The 17,855-nt window shown below is 54.0% G+C and overlaps 1 protein-coding gene and 1 long non-coding RNA gene across 6 annotated transcripts in view; one reads left to right on the top strand and one right to left on the bottom strand.

The window, feature by feature from the left end:
- Positions 1-364: 364 nt before the first annotated feature.
- PSMG3 (proteasome assembly chaperone 3) lies at positions 365-6,266 on the bottom strand. Of its 2 annotated transcripts, XR_003793088.1 has the most exons (4): positions 5,925-6,266; positions 5,495-5,732; positions 4,096-4,937; positions 365-3,364 (listed from the first exon to the last, which is right to left on the bottom strand). XR_003793088.1 is itself a non-coding variant. In XM_029220161.1 (2 exons), exons 1-2 carry the CDS (start codon positions 5,708-5,710, stop codon positions 4,785-4,787), a joined length of 369 nt encoding a protein of 122 aa, XP_029075994.1. In that variant the 5' UTR covers positions 5,711-6,266; the 3' UTR covers positions 3,484-4,784. The 2 variants fall into 2 exon arrangements, 1 of the variants encoding a protein (XP_029075994.1); XM_029220161.1 differs by lacking the exon at positions 365-3,364 and having other exon boundaries at positions 3,484-4,937; positions 5,495-6,266.
- A 369-nt stretch (positions 6,267-6,635) lies between these two features.
- The window catches only part of LOC114894182, a 53,660-nt gene continuing 42,440 nt past the window's right edge, over positions 6,636-17,855 (top strand). For 3 of the 4 annotated variants that reach the window (XR_003793138.1, XR_003793137.1, XR_003793135.1), the window contains exons 1-2: positions 6,636-7,049; positions 12,980-13,046. This is a non-coding gene — a long non-coding RNA (uncharacterized LOC114894182). Of the gene's footprint in view, positions 7,050-7,408; positions 7,504-12,979; positions 13,047-17,855 lie in introns of those variants that run through there. The other variant, XR_003793136.1, reaches the window with a different exon arrangement.

Genomic DNA, 17,855 nt, shown 5'->3' with positions numbered 1-17,855 from the left:
CATGGCTGTGCATGCACACACACACACGTGTACAAACACACACACACGTGTACACACAGGCACACACACGCACAGCTCACCTCCCTGGTGGCTCCCTTGGCCATCTGGCCAGACCCCAGGTCTGTCGCAGGTCTCCAGGCCTGAGGGGGCGACCAGGGTTGTCCGGCCCCGCCACCGGGCCTCCAGATCTCTGCCATCCCTCCTCACAGCAGCCTGGGTCAGTCTGATACGATTGCTACTGGCAAAGCGCTGGCCTTGCCCCAGACCCAGAAAACCCCTCCATGCTGCCCGCCCCACCCGCCCTGCCAGGCCGGCCCTACCTGCCCAGGTAGCCCGGCCACACCCTCCGCCATGCCCTGCCCAGATTCGGGACCAGCCATCCCTCCCACCCACTGTCCAGCTGGCTGTCGAGTCTCCGACACCCAGGCGTGGATCTTTCCTGGACCACTGACCAGGTGTAGCTCTGGGTGCTTCATCTCCCTGGCCCATCTGTGTAGGTGGGGGGGTTCCCACGCCCACTTCAGAGGTGCAGCGAGGGTTAAACAGGGTGATGCAGCATGCGCCGCGCATGGAGCCGGGATGTCCACCCCCCGCCCCGCCCCGTTCACGCGGCTCCGTTTTCCTTTCTCTGGTCCCTTCGCCCCTTGATGCCCCACATCGGGGAGGGCCCTCCTGCCTGTTCGCTCCCCCACCTCCCCTGTGCTCCGGCGCCCCCCGTCTTCCCACAGTCCTTCTGGAATTTACGAGTTCCCACACAAGACCGGGGTTCCCCTCTGCTTCTGGCTGTGATCGCGGAGCCTCGACGACAATGCCTCTGCCTGCTCTGAATTCGTTCTGATCCATCCGGCCGTCACTCTCGTCAGCTACCCGGCACCCGCTCCTGACGTCCGATTTCACTGCAAGGCGCTAAACAAAACAGCCTACGCCAGTTTACCCAGCTGGGCCCCGCGGTCACTGCCTTATTCCGCGGGTTATTTGTCATAATTGGTTCAGGTGGATCCGGGGCTCTGTCAAACCCTGGATAAGCTGCTCAGACTTGTAACCATGGGCGGCCGCCCTCCTGGCCTCTCTTGACCGCCGAGGGTACCCACTGGCCCGCCCTTGACTCTGAACTGTAGCCACAGGCCCATGTCCACTTAGGAAAAGGGAGCTAGAGGGAGGGGAACTTGGGGTTCTCTACTTGTAGCTCAGCAAGAAACCGTGTCGGGTGAATCATACCGCGTTGGTCCAAGGGCATGGCCTCGAAAAAGGGAAACTCATCCACCAGTCCATGCCGCAGGGGCTGGCAAATCCGCCCCACGTTCACTATTTACATTTGGCCATAAATTGCTAGAAGTTGTAATTACAGTTTGATCGCTGGGAATAACGATTCCCACAAAGCCGACAGCTCTGCCTGCGGAAACTGCGGCTTTCTAGACCTCTTTACTGGAGAATGTGTCTCTCCTCCTGAATTACAGCACCTGGGAGCAGAGCAACGCGGAAAGCAAAGGGCCAAATGCCTTTTCATACGAGTCGCATGTCTTGATTTATAAGGCAGAGCAGAGCAGTGAGGCACTGGCTTCAATGACGGAAGCCTTTGGTCTCAGCCTGTATTCTTTAATAGCTACCAGACAGCCTCGGGCAGCTGTGAATAAGTGCCACTCGGGAAGGCGCTGGGGACCCTGGTTTCAATTATACGTCAGTTGCCCCACCATGTTCTGGGCGGGCAACCGTGGGACTGTGCAGATGACAGGGGCTCAGGTGTGTTTACATCCTGGGGCCACCACTGATCACCTGGGGGTCTGGGCGACCCGCCCTGTCCTGCTGAGCCTCAACTTTCTCCACTGCCTACCTGCCTCTTAAGGGCAGTCGTGAGGACTCGGATGGCCTGTGCACTGCCAGGGCCTGGCTCACAGGAGGCCCCCGCACGGAGGCTGAATCAGAGCCAGGCAGAAGCACCGAGGCAAGTCTGCCTTCAGTGCGGACAAGGCGGTTGGCCCACTCCTTAGAAAGGGGTCCAAAAATGAGTGTCAGCGAGGGCCCGGGTGACGGGTGACCAGCGTGGACTCCAGGCTCTCTGCCCACGTGAAATCCCAGACCTGCTGCTCGGTGGCAGCCACGCCTGTTTCCTCATCTGACATGTAGATGAGAGCAGCGGCCTCACGGGGTCGTCATGAGGATTAAACGCGTTACCACGACTGCAGGAAGGGCTGACCCCAGACCTCACCAACAGGCAGCGTGGGCCAGTCCTGTCGTTGTGCACTTAGGGGCCAAATCAGAAAACTACAGCTGCAAATCTGAACTTAGCCCCAAGTTGGAGCCTGACCCACGGTTCAGGTTCCCCGCTGGCCAAGCGAGAGAAGCATGTTTCCACGGACAGACACATCTGATTGTTAGATGAGGGGTGTGCATAATTACAGGCTGATTCTGAGCAAGGAGGCTCCTGCCCCGTTGTGCTCCAGTGTCATCGGACAGTGCCCTGCCCTTGCCCCTGGCCCAGGTGCCGGTTCTCCAGGGGTTGCCCGCCCCCTGGACCTGCTGACGCCGCGCACATCTCCTTTACTCCAGTGCCTGTGTCCCCACACCTGCTACGAACTGTGTCACCTTTGGGGTCCGCACACGTGGATGGACAGGGCCTTCCCTTCTTCTCCAGTTGGTCAGCTGCTTTCCGGCTTTTAAAACTAGTGTCCGTCCAGGCCCTCCCAGTGCAGACGCCAGGTGGGATCTTCTCAGGAGAAAGACTGGACTGAGAGCAAGCAGGGAGGGAGGTGCAAGGCTGTGGAGACGTCACACCGCAGTCCCTGAGCCGGATTTGGCCACCAAGGAGCCCTGTGTCTCCCGGGGTGGGTCTGCCTGTTTCCCTCGGTCGGGGGTCGGGCCCTGGGTCCCTCAGGCTCCCCACACAGGAGCCCGCAAGGTGCCGAGCCTGCTCGGGCATCAGCGCCCGCTGTGGGAAGTCTGGCGGATCCCCACGTGCGACTCCCTGGCCCTTCTGATGCTGAGGCCGCCTGGTCACCGCGTGAGCCTGGTGTGCACCTGTGGATTTACCCGACTGTCCCCAGAGGGGACGTGAGCTCTGCAGGCTGATGGTCCCCCCCGGGAGGCTGCTGAAGGAGTGAGCCCTTGAAGACAGCTTTCCTCCGTCCCACCTTCAACAAACTCACTAAGTTCTTTTCAAGTTGGACCAGCAATGCAGCCTCTCCCATCACCTGTCCTCAGCAGGGGTTTCTAAAATCAGACTCAGGGGCTTCCCTGGTGGTGCAGTGGTTGAGAGTCCGCCTGCCGATGCAGGGGACACAGGTTCGTGCCTCGGTCCGGGAAGATCCCACATGCTGCAGAGCGGCTGGGCCCATGAGACATGGGAGAGGCCACAACAGTGAGAGGCCTGCGTACCGCAAAATAAATAAATAAAATCAGACTCATGATTCCAGAGGCTTTTGGTTCCAAGAAAACCAAATTAAAACATCCCTTTCTGATCTCCTAAACACTCGGATCCACCCCCGGTGTTCCCCGGAAGGGCATCCCGGCTGCCCACTCCGTTTCAGGATCCCAGCTGGTCTCTGTTCCAGACCCCGGCTCTCGCCTCAACTGTCCTGCTGCCCCTCTTTTCTCACGAGACTAAGAGTCAAACGGCACAAAGATTTACCGGTCTGGTCTCTAGTACGACCAGTGACTCAGGTCACCACATCTGGAGGGATGAGGGAGCCCAGGTGGGTCCCAGGCCTGGGTACCTACAGGCCGTCTTCTGTGGCAGACACGCTGTCCTGAAGGCAAGCCTCGCCTCGCGCTTCCACCAACCCTTGGGGTATCTCCAAAGGATAAACCCAGCCTGACTTGGAAGCCTTCAGTAGCTCCTCGCAGCTCAGGATCAAGTCCCAAGGGCTCAGCAAACACAGAAGGCCCTGGCCACCTGTCCCCAGCCCTCGGGCTTCACGTTCAGCCGGCCCCCAACACCCTACAATCTGTGCTTCTCCCGCCCCCTGGCCTTTGCTAGAAACACCCTCCTCCCACGTCAGGATCCCCTTGCTACAGAGCCTTCCCTGGGCAGCGGGGCGCTGCCTGGTCTGCCCCACGCGGGCCCTCCCCGGCTGACCCTGTGCCCGTGGGGTGACTCACTTCTGCCCCCAGCCTTCAAGGACGTGGCTCCGGAGGCTAGGGTACCAGCACACAGTGAGAACTCAAGCAGCGTTTGTGGAACGGAAGGCTCAGAGAAGTCACGGGAAGAGGGGCAGGATGAGGGTGCCAGCAAAGCCGGATGCCAGGAGCCGAGTGTTCACCAGGTTTTCTTCCCCGCTGTGGTTCACCACAGTGAACATACACTGTGTGCCTGAAGGGTTCTCTTCCCCGCTGTGGTTCACTACAGAGAACGTACACGTGTGCCTGAAGGGTTTTCTTCCCCACTGTGGTTCACTACAGCGAACGTACACGTGTGCCTGAAGTTTGGCAGCATTGTTAAGGACAGTGTTTGGGGCACGCATTTATTTTTAATAAAAAAAAATTTCCCCCAACAATTCGTCTGCACACTGAGGGCCATGACTCGTTCTGCCAATTCTCAAACATGTGCAACTGTGTGGACCCTGGGAGGACTGCTTACAACGCCCCAGGACACATTCCACGTCCTCCCTCCACAGGTGACGTCAGCCCCCAAACCAAAGTTGGCCTGAGACGTGCATGTTTCTTCCAGCTTCAAGGACCAAAACCAGATAAAGGCACTCCTTCTGACTGAGGGAGGGTCTTCAAATCCTTGAGAGGGCGTCTGAGTTGCCACGTGGCCCTGCTGGACAGCAGGGGTGGTTACTCCATGGTCACCACACCTGGCATGTCCGGATCTCCTCTTTCAAGGCCGTCACCCCCTCCATGCTCTTGTCCTTTACGGCTAGGGCGAGAAGGACTGCTCTGTTTCCAGCTTCCTGAGACACAAACGCCACCAGATTCTTTGCGAAGACATGGATGAGAGGCTGGCGAAGGCAAGGAGAGACCACTTTAACTGCAAGAAACCTGTTTTCTTCTTAATGCCTTCACCGAGTACCCCTGAGGGACCCAGAAGGGCTTCCCACACCACCATTAAAGCACCACCCGGTAAGTCCAGCGCGACAGCGATTCAGATTCAACAAGACTCTCCAGACACTCCAGTCATAAACACACTGCTAAGGAGCATCATTAGATTTGTCTCCTCAGTGCTTTCTGGCTCCTGTCTCTTCCAGCTATTTTTACTCTGGAAGGACCCATGTGGGTCTGCAGAGGGAAACCCTGTCAAATGTCACAGGTGATCTTTCCTGAGCGGAGTAGGCACTCATCACCATAACGTGCTATGACAGGGTCAAAATGAGGGGAGGCCTACATTACAGAATCAACTCGTCCGGGAACAGCAGCCACCAAGGGCAGGCGGATGCCCTCAAGTGCACGGAGGCTGCGGAAAATGCTGTCTTGGGCTGGAGGCAGGTCTCGCCTACCAGATGCTCCACATCCGTACAGACAAATTACAGGCACGGGGAGCCCTTCCCAACCACTTTACCTCGTCCTGCCCGAGAAGGACTTTAGTGGTCAGCACGGGCTTGCCGACGTCACCGGTCACATTGCTGGGTTCCAGGGAGACCAGGGTACCCATCTTCCCGAACTGGGTCACCACCACCAGGATGTGAGTGCTGAAAGCTGTACAGATCACCTGGGTGGGGACCCCACACACCACTGCAGTCTTCTCTTTCGATATCACCAATGGCTTACCTTCCATAGCTGGGACTGCTCGATGGCACCTTCAGTTTACGTTAAAAAGATAGAAAAAAAAAGTCAATCGATCAGTGGCAGGTAGCCTTGAGGCTCCAAGAATAAGCATTATTGGGCATTAAAACAGAAACACAAGTAGGCCCATTCAAAAGCCTGTGCCTGTTCATCCATACAGGCTTCATTCGCCCGGAACTTTCTGGATCCCTTAACTAGACACATACGTATATACAGACAGGCGGGATGTCAAAATACACTTTCGCCTCTGGAGGCAGGTGAGAACTCCCCTTCCCCACGCGTCGGCCCCCGCCGTCCTGCATCACTGTGACGCCCACCGCATCCCAACGGCTCTCATTTGAGTCTTGGGGGCCTCAGTCGTGCCATCGCGCGGGGGTGGGGGTGGGGGGGAGTAAGCGCCGCAGGTGCAGAAACCCGGCGGAGCGGGTGGCGGCGCCCGCGTCACCCCTCTAGTCCGCACACTGAGGTTTCGTTTTCTGCGTTTGGGGAAACCATCGGTCCCACGGGAGAAGCAGCACCCCCACCAAGGCGGAGGGCAGAGGGCGGCTGGAGCCGCCCGGGGCCCGTGGGGACGCCCACCCCCTCCGCCCCCGTCCGGCCCTGCCAGATCCCCAGCAGCCCCGCCGCCCGCCACGCTGCCCGCGCTCACCGCGCCGCGCCCGGAAGTGACGCACGTTGGCAATGCGGGCCCGTCCCCCGGCAAACCCCGCCCTTCGAGCCGCAGGCCTGCGCGCTCGCTCCGCCGCCCCCCCGGAAGTGCAGCCTCAGGGCTTCCGGTCCCGCCGGCGGCTTCCGGTCCCACCGGCGGCTTCCGGGCCCATCGGCGGCTTCCGGGCCCTGGGCAGCGGGCTTCGGTGCTGCCGGGCAGGGAGGGGCTCGGCCCCGTGTCAGCGGGAAGGACCTCCCCCCCCCCCCCCCCGCCCCAACCTGCAGGCCTCGGCTCCTCGGTTCCAGGCCCTCAGTCGAGGGGCCTGGGGCTTCTCCAGAAGGGGGTCCTCGGGCCTTCCTGCCGGGGACCCTGCAGCTCTTTGGTTGGGGAACCTCAGGAATGGGGTCTCGGGCCCCTTGGCCGTGGGCTCCACGACCCTCACAGAAGCACAGGGAGCTGAGAGAGAAAAGCAGGGCCGGAGGGCAGTTAAAGCGGTGAAAACATTCTACTCAGGACCGTTGACATAGGGCACAAGAGACCTCAGTCATCCCCGAATACCGTGTGGACTGAAAAAACAATGCACCACCTAAAAGTTGAGAGTTACGTTTTATTCGGTGGACAAGACTGAGGACTTAAGCCCGGGACACAGCATCTCAGATAACTCAGGGACTGTTCCGAAGAGGTAAGGGAGGATCCAGGATACTTAGGGGCTTTTACAGCAAACACCGGGTAGTCGGAACGTCAGAAGATACTGTTCATTAAAGAAAACCAGACACCTCGAGTTAAGGAATTTAGTGCTTTTCTGTGTATGGGAAGATGCCAGAGTCTGGGCTCACTGAAATCATTCCTTTGATGTGCACCTCAGCTCTCTGGGGCCAGTATCCTTTGCTTTCCACCCTGAGGAGTCCCCGCAGGGTGCAACGTCCGCGGACTGTGACGGGATGGCTTGTAGGTTGCAACATCCTTTGTTTACTGTTATGGCAGGTGACATTTTTCACTTAAAACCGCAGGGGCCAGTGGGAATTTACAGCCAAGGAGCAGCGTTAGTTAGGTCAGTGGGTGGGAAATTACTAAGAGGAAGCATCAGGGGGTTGGGGGTTTCTAGCCAAGGAAACCTAGCAGGATTCTCGCTGAAGGTAGGCCTGGGCGGCATCAGACCACGTGGGGGTCGGTGGGGGATGAGGAACTGACCAGCCCTTGGGGGGAGGGTATCAGATATGGAGGACGGCGGGGGCAGTTCTTGCTAAAATTGGGAAATGCAGAAGTCCAAAAAGTGGAGGCCTGGTTGAAAAAGAGTTCAGGGAGTAAGAGTTTGGTGTAGGAGAGAATCTTTGTCAGCGTCATAACAAAGGCTTTTTAACCACTCTAGGCAGTGGCAGGGGCTTCTGCCCTCAGAAGCCCATCTGGGATATCCTCCCATGTCCAAGGGCATAATAAGAATAGCTAACATTTATTTGGCACTTAGTATGTGCCAGGCGTTGTTCTAAGTGCTTTCTTTTTTTAAAAATTTTATTTATTTAATTTATTTATATTTGGGGCTGCGTTGGGTCTCCGTTGCTGCGCGCGGGTTTTCTCTAGTTGTGGTGAGCGGGGGCTACTCTTTGTTGCGGTGTGCGGGCTTCTCATTGTGGTGGCTTCTCTTGTTGCGGAGCACGGGCTCTAGACATGTGGGCTTCAGTAGTTGTGGCTCGCGGGCTCTAGAGCACAGGCTCAGTAGTTGTGGCTCACGGGTTCTAGAGCGGAGGCTCAGCAGTTGTGGTGCACGGGCTTAGTTGCTCCGCGGCATGTGGGATCTTCCCGGACCAGGGCTCAAACCTGTGTCCCCTGCACTGGCAGGCAGATTCTTAACCACTGCGCCACCAGGGAAGCCCCTAAGTGCTTTCTCTATAGTAACTCACTTAATCTTAACATCCCCATTAAGTAGAGTTGTTATCCCGGTTTTATAGACAAGATGTTCAGGTTCAAAGAACTTGCCCAAGGTCACAAAGCTGATAAGGGCTGGATCTGCGCTTCGGACCTTTACCCTTAATTACTAGTCTCGCAACGCAACTCGCATGCCCGGGTAAAGGGGAAGACGAGGGACAGTGCTGCCCTGTAGCAGGATGATTTCTGGTTCCTCCCAGGGATTCTGAGAGCCCCCCAGCCCCCCGCATATCTTCCCTTCCTCCACGCTGGAAGTGGTATTGGCAGGGTGGGGAGTCTTGTCTGATACTGCAGTAATTTGAGCCTTGAGACTCTTCCTGAGGGGATGAACACCCTTCAGAACCGCATACTCAGAAGGCTTTCTCCCCGGCTCCCTGACAGGCCTGTCAGGGCACATTCTACCCCACCCCCAGCCTGGTCTGTCCACATCACTTAACCCCTTAGGAAGCTTTGGGACCCCTCATGTCCTTACCGCCTTTTCTCATGATGTGATGGCTCCTTGTACAGTCCAAGTTAAGTCAAATGAAGCATGTTCATTCCACAGTGATTTCTGGTGGCCTGAAAGAAAAAGGCAAGTCTACAAAACATCAAAATAGACATAAAAATCAAGAGGAAACTTGTTTTTTGAGCTTTCTTGCAGCCAGTTCACAGTGGGAAAGGTTATGAGTTTCGTGGTTCCAATACTCAAAAAGGAAGAAACATATCAATTTCTCAGGAGAGTCTAATTTTTTGTTGGTTCTAAATTTAAACACACATCCACCGCACACACATCCCAAAAGCCAATTGCCAATGTATTGCCATGTGAAACCTCTAAAAGGTTCATTTACTTTTATTCACCAATTCATGCATTCTCTCTCTGTAGGCAGATTGGTACAAGAAATCTGACCCTCCCCACACCAAAAACAAAAACAAAAACCCCTAAGTCTGAAATAAGCTTATCACTTTTATAAAAGAGATGTTGGAAGAACAAAGTGGATGATGTTTTGATGGCACTGGCTGTTTTTTGGTCTAGATCTTCGATAAAGACTAAGTTCGGAGGAAACGAGGTGTGAAGGCTGTCCTCGGGTGAGGTGGTGGCAGTCCGGGGAGGAGGCTTCTTGGTGGCCTAAGTGGATGTGTGGGCAGAGCTTACACACTTACAGTAGTGGAGCAGGTGCTCACTGCCTGCCACTGACCATTCTCCAGTGCAAGATGGAAATCAGACTGGAAAGGAAGGTCCCTTAAGTGAATTCACTTAAAATGGGAATCAAATAGTAATGATGTCAATGGTGGGGCAAAAGATTTTGAGAATTTATCGTGAGAAAGGAAAAAAGGGGGGGATATCTTGCATTTGTCTTGTATTCAAGGAAACTTAGGTTCTGAATGCAATTATAAGTTAATTTGTAGAACCGACAAAGAATTAATCAAGTGTTGATTTGGCAGCTCATAATTTTTCCAACAAATTGTGTGATAGCTCTTCACATTCTCCTTCACATCATGTGTGATTTTCTCAGGTCCGTTATAAAGAAGATCAGTTGCGCTAAAATATACAAGAGCACCTTCCATTTCCCCAAGAGCCTCTCTCTGATATTCGAGTCACTTCTTGTGGGAGCAGCAGCCTGTCATTACCTTGTCAGATTCGTGGTCCTCAGTTGCACGGCCAGGCCCCCCCACTCTGGCCAATTGCTTTGGGCTAGATCTGAACATCCCTCAGTATTATTCCATTTATGGACTTTCTGAAATCTTGCATCTTTCATAAGATTTACAATTTGACTTGATTTGCACTGTACTTCCACAGCCTCACAACATGATTCCCAGGCCTTTCAGTGTTGGGTGTGTGTGTGTGTGTGTGTGTGTGTGTGTGTGTGAGAGAGAGAGAGAGAGAGAGAGAGAGAGAGAGATTCTGGAGCTATACAGGGAGGGGTGTTTGAGTGGAGCCCAGTTATGTTAATGGTCAATTCATTCGTGAAACTCTCTGTGCTATGAGAATATCTGTTTTCCCCTGCAGCCTCCTAACTGCAGGTACCCAGGTAGCCAAAACTTGGACCAAAAGGACCTCCTGGGTAGCACAGTCTTGGAATGAGTAAGGCTTTGCCAGGGTTTGCCTGAGTCTCGTAGAGGCAACATCCTTCTAAGTTTTTGTGAGACATGGTAATAGGTGGAACCACTTTATTTTTTAAATTTAAAATAATTTTTTAGCCACGCCTTGAGGCTTGCGGGATCTTAGTTCCCCAACCAGGGCCTGAACCCAGGGCCTGAACCCAGGGCCACGGCAGTGAAAGCACCGAGTCCTAACCACTGGACTGCCAGGGAAGTCCCAGAACCACCTTATTTATGTAAATTAAATAATCACTGTCACTTCTCTTGGCTGGTATTTTAAGAGGTGCTGGGTAGCAGTTGTCAGAGATTACATTTGTGATGCAGGCCTGAGACACAGCCATCAGATATTTTATGACATTTAGATTATAGATATTTTGGAATGAGTGAGGGAAGCTGTATCCATAGGATTTTTTCAAGTGTAGGTGACAGACACAGATGTGAAACCATCTTCTGCCCCAAAAGGAGCACAGATGGGCTTTTCTCTGGGCTGAAAAGACCCAGAGAGTCGCCTGATGTCTTTCTCCGCCTCTTAGGTCTGCGGGCGTGTGGGCCCTACTCTCAGACGGGCTGTCCCCCGTGCTGTGGTAGAATCTACCGCCTCCACACCACAGGAGCTGTCCTTTCCCCATATACCCAGTGAAAGTCCCAGGATTGAATCTCCTTAGACCAACCTGGGTCACGTGCCTGTCCTTGAACCAATCACTGTTTAAAAACAAAGTTAATGTTGGGAATTCCCTGGCCGTCCAGTGGCTAGGACTCGTCGCTTTCACTGCTGTGGGTTCAATCGCTGGTCGGAGAACTAAGATCCTGCAAGCCATGCAATGCGGCCAAAAAAAAAAATTAATGTAAAAGCACCTTCCCACGCATCTGGGAGTTTAAAAAATAATTCTAAATAATGTATGTCAAAGAAGAAATCGTAAGTGGAAAGTACCAAATATTTAGACCTCCCCACTGGAAACCACTCGTCTACTTTCTGTTCCTATGGCTTTGCCTGTCCTGGGCATTTCCTATAAACGGGCTCACACTCTGTGGCCTTTCATGTCGGCTTCTCTCCCTCAGCCTTCGAGGTTCATCTATGTTGTGGCCTGTGTCAGTGCTTCGTTCCTTTTGGAGAAACCCATTCTTGCTTGTTCAGTAATGGGGAGGATTAAATGACATCCCATTTGCAAAAGGGCCTCGTTTAGGGCCTGGCACATACAGCGCGCTTAATAGAGTCTCCTTCTGTTCATGGGTCGTTGGAATCCACTGGCAGTGCCCCACGCACAGGCCCTCGTGTGATCGGTGGCTCCAGCCTCTCCACGCCCAGGCTTTTGCAAGGAGCAGAAAGACCAGGAGGGGCGATGTAAACCTACCTGCCCAGTCCCCTAACTGTTAGGGCTGTGAGGTCCTTAATACCACCATCCCGTCTCTGGAGAAAGGCTGTGATGATACCGAAGCTGGGTCTTTCTGTGACAGGACGTAAATTCCTAGGCCGGCACAAGAGCTGTAGAGGCAGCGAGGCCCAGCACGGTGACCGGGGTCGGCCTCAGGGCTGTCTGTAGATCTCCCTCAGCTCGGCAGCCCTGCAGCCAAGGGCAGAGAGCCTTGGTGCTTGTGGACCCTGGTTGTTACCCCCAGCCTCGCCACTGGCCTTTCTCTGCCCCCAGCGGGTGCGACCTGGTCTTGTGGCACGGCTGCATGCCCGGCAGTCACGTGTGTGGCACAGCGTCTGTGCGCTCTGCGGTCGCAAAGACCCTTGACTAAGCGGCAGCACGGAAGTAAGACAGTTCTAACCAGGGGGCTCCGGGACACAGAAACGACCTTTTACTGCACCCAGTTATCTAGAAAAAGATAGTGAACAATTAATTTTTTATAAACCAGGTTTATCCAAGTTGAGGGAAGGGATAGGATATAAAGATTAAAGGCAACCCATTGAAAATCACATACATTTTACTACGGAAACAAAACCCTGAGACTATGTGAAATTTGAATTTTTCCCGAGGGAAATGAATGAATACCATTAAAACCGAGCCCAGTTTATAAGGGTCCAGGGAGCTGTTCACCCGGAAAGGGCATAAATCCTCTTCCCAGGGAGCATTTAAAGATCATTTCTGAGAAGCCTGCTGCCCAGGGTCGGAAGTGAAAGCATCACTTTCCCGTGGAGGCCGGTGGTGCCCTCTGGGGCAGGCGCTCGCTTTGTGGCTTACAGGTGCCCTGAGCTTTGGAGTTCTATGTCAGCAGGAGTATTTTTATTTAATGTCACATGGTCAACACAAAGAAAATCCTCTATTTTTGGACCTAATTCCAGCAGGGCACAGAATTGAGAGTTTAGCTTGTCACTTTGTTTTCTGCCGAACTTAGTCAAGCTCAAATATTACAATCTTTTTGTTCCTGGAGTGAGGCTTTCTGCCCTCGTTAGAAATATTGAAAACTGCCTTGTACCCACATCTTGCACTATTTGTTTAGTTCTTTAATAAATGAAACCTTAATCCATGTGCAATTTCTGAAAGCCTTTCTTTCAATATTTTAAGAAGTTATTTCCCCTGATAAGAAGCCGTCTTGTTGCCCCATGTCAAGCCAAACGACAAAGACTGCCAGGCTGGTTATTGTTCGTACTCTTTTCTTTTACAGGGAGAGGACGGAAAGCCAGCGTGCGGCTTTGATAAAACGTTTGCCCAATTGGATCGCATTCAAGTTGGTGTGTAAAGCAGTGGGTCCAGAGTGGTGGGTGGGGCTAGGGAGGGGGCAGGATGAAGTGGAAAGAAACCCAAGCCCTGCCCCCAGGCCCTGGCACTAACTTGCTGATGACCTTGGACAAATTCTCTTCCCTGCTCCGGGCCTCTGTTTCCTCATCTGTAAAATGGGCAGATTGGCCGGGTGGCCTCCAGGTGCCTCTGTTCCATTCCTCTGTGCTCCAGCCCTCTAATGGGGACAGGGCCCTGGGGGATGGACTGGAGTTGGTTTTGTCTGAGCAGGGAGGGAGCGGAGTGGGCTGGGAGGTCGGGCCCACCTTCCTGAGGGCCCATTCTGTGTGTGTGGGCTGGGCCCAGGGCCTGTACCACATGGAGGTTCTGAGAAGGTAGATTGGGCACAGCACATGGACTTTCTGACCAACAGAACTTTCCAGGAATGCCAGGGCCTTCCATGGGAGGTGGTGATCGCCCTCCCTGTGGAGGCGTTGGGACCAGGTGGTCATCGGGGCTAAGGACGGTACCAGGATGTCTGCGCTGGGGAGACTGGACTCAAAGTGTTTTTTGTTTTTTTATTTTAATTTATTTATGTTTTTTTTTTTTTTTGGTGTTGGGTCTTCATTGCTGCACGTGGCCTTTCTCTGGTTGCAGCGAGCCAGGGCTACTCTTCGTTGTGGTGCACGGGCTTCTCATTGCAGTGGCCTGTCTTTGTTGCGGAACACGGGCTTGAGGCACATGGGTAGTTGTAGCACACGGGCTCAGTAGTTGTGGCTCGCGAGCTCTAGAGTGCAGGCTCAGTAGTTGTGGTGCATGGACTTATTTGCTCCGCGGCATGTGGGATCTTCCCGGACCAGGGCTCGAACCTGTGTCCCCTGCATTGGCAGGCAGATTCTTAACCACTGTGCCACCAGGGAAGCCCTGGACTCAAAGTGTTTTGAAGGCCTTTCCAAATCCCAGCGTCTGTGGTTCTGTGTGTCGAGGTGAACTGATGACCACAGAAGATGTGGCTAAATCCCACTAGAGTGTCCCCAGCAAAACACACAACTAAACTCAACAGGGTCCGGCCACACCAAGTGCTGGCAGGAACTGGGAGCAACTGGAGCGTCGCTGCCTTGCTGCTGGGAGGGCCAATCCGGGCAGGCACTGTGAAAAGCAGTTTAGCTGCTTCTCATAAAGGGGAATATACACCTACCATGTGACTCAGCAATCCCATTCCTGGGTATTTACCCAGGAGAAATGAAAATTATGTCCACACCAACAATTATGTTCATAGTGGCTTTGTTCATAGTGGCTTTCTTCATAGTGACCAAAAACGGAACACAACCCAAATGTTTCCAGCAGGTGAACGGATAACAAACTGGGGTCCATCCACGTGATAGATCATTACTCTGGGCACGTGACAGTGTGGATGGACCCCAAAACAGTACAAGGAAGGAAGGAAGCCAAGCACAGAAGGCAGTGTGCTCCGTGAGTCCATTCATGTGATGTTCTGGAAAAGGCAGGATTATGGATCAGTGGTTGCAGAGTGGGGGTGAGGGGCAGGTTTGAATGCAAATGGGGGGGCACCAGGGGATGAGGGATCTGCTGTATCTTGGCTGTGATGGTGTTTGCAGGACTGTGTATTTGTCTACACTCTTGGAACTGTGTGTCATGAGTGAACCCTAAGCTGTGTAAATTGAAGAAGGGCAAGTAAACGATTCAAGCAAAGAGCAGAGAAACGATAGGAACCTCTCACCCCAACCCAAAGCAGGCGCCACCCATTGGGGTGGCTAAAGTGCGAGCACAGATGTAGGGGAAGCACGTGTTGGCTGGGGTGTGCAGGCCCGCCACACCCATTGGGGTGGCTAAAGTGCGAGCACAGATGTAGGGGAAGCACGTGTTGGCTGGGGTGTGCAGGCCTGCCACACCCATTGGGGTGGCTAAAGTGCGAGCACAGATGTAGGGGAAGCACGTGTTGGCTGGGGTGTGGAGGAATCGGCGCCCTCGGGCACTGTTCACGGGCTGTAAAATGGTGCGGCCGTGGCGTGAAAGCCACGTGGCAGTTCCTCAAAACACTGTGATCCAGCAATTCCACTTCTGGGTTTGCCCAGAAGAATTGAAAGCTGGGTCTTGAAGCGATATGTCAACATGCACACCCACGTTCACAGCAGCATTATTCACTGTAGCCAGAAAGTGGAAGCAACCCAAGTGTCCATGCACGGATAGACGGACAAACACAGTGTGGTCTGTCCCTACAGTGGGAAATCATTCAGCCTTAAGAAGGAAGGAAATCTTGACACCTGTTACAATGTGGATGGGCCTCTTTTTTTAAACTTTTTTTTTAGTGGCTTGAGAGATGGCAATTTTTTAAAATTAATTAATTAATTTATTTTTGGCTGCGTTGGGTCTTCGTTGCTGCGCGCAGGCTTTCTCTAGTTGCTGAGAGCGCGGGCTACTCTTGCAGTGCACGGGCTTCTCATTGCAGTAGCTTCTCTTGTTGCGGAGCACGGGCTCTATGCACGCGGGCTTCAGTAGTTGTGGCTCGCGGGCTCTAGAACGCAGGCTCAGTAGCTGTGGCGCATGGGCTTAGTTGCTCCGCAGCATGTGGGATCTTCCGGACCAGGGCTTGAACCCGTGTCCCCTGCATCGGCAGGTGGATTCTTAATCACTGCGCCACCAGGGAAGTCCTGGATGAGCCTTTAGAATATTGTGCTCAGTGACCTAAGCCTGTGTAGGTGCCGAGGATTCCAAGGGCCCTGTCCTGTAGCCCATGGTGGGGAGGGGGGCAGACACGGAACCAGGACTGACAGGTGTGGCGAGCACCGGGGGAGCAGTGTGGGGCTGGGGCCCAGGTTCCAGGGCTCTTCGCAGCTGGGTGCCGCCAAGCCGTCCTCAGGAAGCTGCAGCTCAGCCGGGTCCCAAGTGATGTCTGGGGAGTGGGCAGCTGAGTGATGGAACAGGTGGGCAAGCGTCTGGCGCTCGGAGGTTTTGGATTCACTTTTCCACACCTAAGTCCCGGTAGATGGAGTCTTATTTCTTTTCTTCTTTCCTGAAATTTACTGATATCGTTGTTGTTGTTAGAATAGCTAACATGTTCATACCCTACAATATCCCAGTACACAGAGGGATCCAGGGTGAAGCCAGCCTCTGTGCACAGCAGGTGTGGCCAGTGTCCTGCCCAGGTGCTGTCACCTCAGCTCCTCAGTGCTCACAGGTCTGCTTCCCACTGCCTGGGCCTGCACTGCATCGCTGGGGGCTTTCTCTGAAAGTGCTGAGGTCGCTCATCCATTCATCCATCCATCCATGTGTCCATCCATCCGTCCATCCATTCTTCCATCCATCCAGGAGTGAAATGTTTGCTTGGTCACTCAGTCAATGAACATTTTCTGTTAGGAGCTGTTGTGAGGGGACCCCCAGATGCCCACCACCTCACTGCAGAGAAGAGACCCGTGATGAGCAAACAGCTGAAGGTCAGGGCAGTCAGGTAGAAACAGGAGTAACTCCACCCCGACAAATGGAACAGGCAAGATTTCAAAGGAGGTTGAAAGCAAGGTGGAAATACTCCCCTAGGAAAACAACTTTGAAAAATAAGATGGACCTATAAGCAAAGAGGTCCTAGAAACACAGGATCTACTGCCTGGTGAAAAGGTCAGTCATAACACTTTGTCACAGACGTGACATTTTGGCGTGGTGGGGGTGAAGAATTAGTTGGGACTTTTATCAGTTTCCATGGTCACACATTTCTGTACTATTTGAATTTTTAGCATATTTCAGAAAAGAAATAAAAAGGGGAAAGAAGGGAATGTACTCCTGGCCATGGTGGCAGGGGATTTTGTACCGTGTAGACGCACCCAGAGCCCCCAGCCGAGCCCAGGCCGGGATCTGAGTTGGGTCTGGCAGGAATGAGCTGCAGGGCGGCCCCCAGCCCCAGGGAGAGCTGGGTGGGGAGTGCCTGCGTTACCAGAGAACACCTCTGGGGGGCAGCAGAGGCCACAGAACGCTCTCAGCGTGCGGAGCAGGGACAGGGCTGAATCCAGTGTGGGCGGAGGAACGGAGGAGCCCTGTCCTCCCCTGCACCGGGGAAAGGGGCGTCCTCCTTCCCTCAAGCCTTCCTACCCCCATCCACACTAGGGCAGGGCTGGCCCCCTGCCTCTTCCCCAGAGGCCCGGAGCCAGTTCTGTTCTCGGTCTCTCTCCCCTGCCCACCCCTCTGTCTGTCTCTCTCCCCACCCCCACTCCCACCTGCTTCTCTGTGTGTCCCCCTCTCCCCATCCAAAGAGTCATCTTAATGACAAACCTCTTTGTCCTTTAAAGGTGTCGACATCTGTCATTTACGTCACAGGCACTTACAGAGCTTGTCCTGAGGGCTGGACCCTGAGCTATGCACTGTAGGGCTAGCAGGAAGTCCAAGTCCAACCCCAACCCCTGGGGAGACCGTAGGGCACTCACAGCTAACAGGATTATAAATCAGACCACAGCATAAGCGTTATAGATCAGGACTAGGGAATACAAGCTGGGCTGGACTGTCAAGGCCGTAATGAAACACAGAGTGGGTGTGCATGCTGGCCCCTGGGTCCTCCACAGTCGCTATGATTGGGCCTCAGGTTTAGCTTTGAGCTTCCTGGTAGCCACAGAGAAAAGGGAAACAAGATCAGGCACCCAGGTACCTACCTCCCTGCTCATGGTCAGAAGCGCCAGGCTGTCCAGACTCCACAGGGAGGACTGTCTGTCCTCTCCCAGGCTTTCTGGAGGGGCCACTGAGGTGTCAGGGCGACACCTGGGCACTCTCACTGCCCCTTGCTGGGATGTAACCCCAAAGCATCACTCAGACAGCACAGG

Source organism: Monodon monoceros, unplaced genomic scaffold (assembly GCF_005190385.1).
Source record: "Monodon monoceros isolate NGI ecotype Baffin Bay Population unplaced genomic scaffold, NGI_Narwhal_1 Super_Scaffold_13, whole genome shotgun sequence".
Lineage (NCBI taxonomy): Eukaryota > Metazoa > Chordata > Mammalia > Artiodactyla > Monodontidae > Monodon > Monodon monoceros.
Note: the sequence above shows the minus strand (reverse complement) of the source record. Positions and strands in the feature narration are given on the sequence as shown.

Excerpts from the sequence above, each read along its gene's own strand:
- PSMG3 (XM_029220161.1), bottom strand. The coding sequence starts at position 5,710 with ATGGAAGGTAAGCCATTGGTGATATCGAAAGAGAAGACTGCAGTGGTG. Across the intron at positions 4,938-5,494 it reads TCCTTCTCGGGCAGGACGAG|CCTCTCATCCATGTCTTCGC; the intron begins GTAAAGTGGTTG and ends TGCCTTCGCCAG.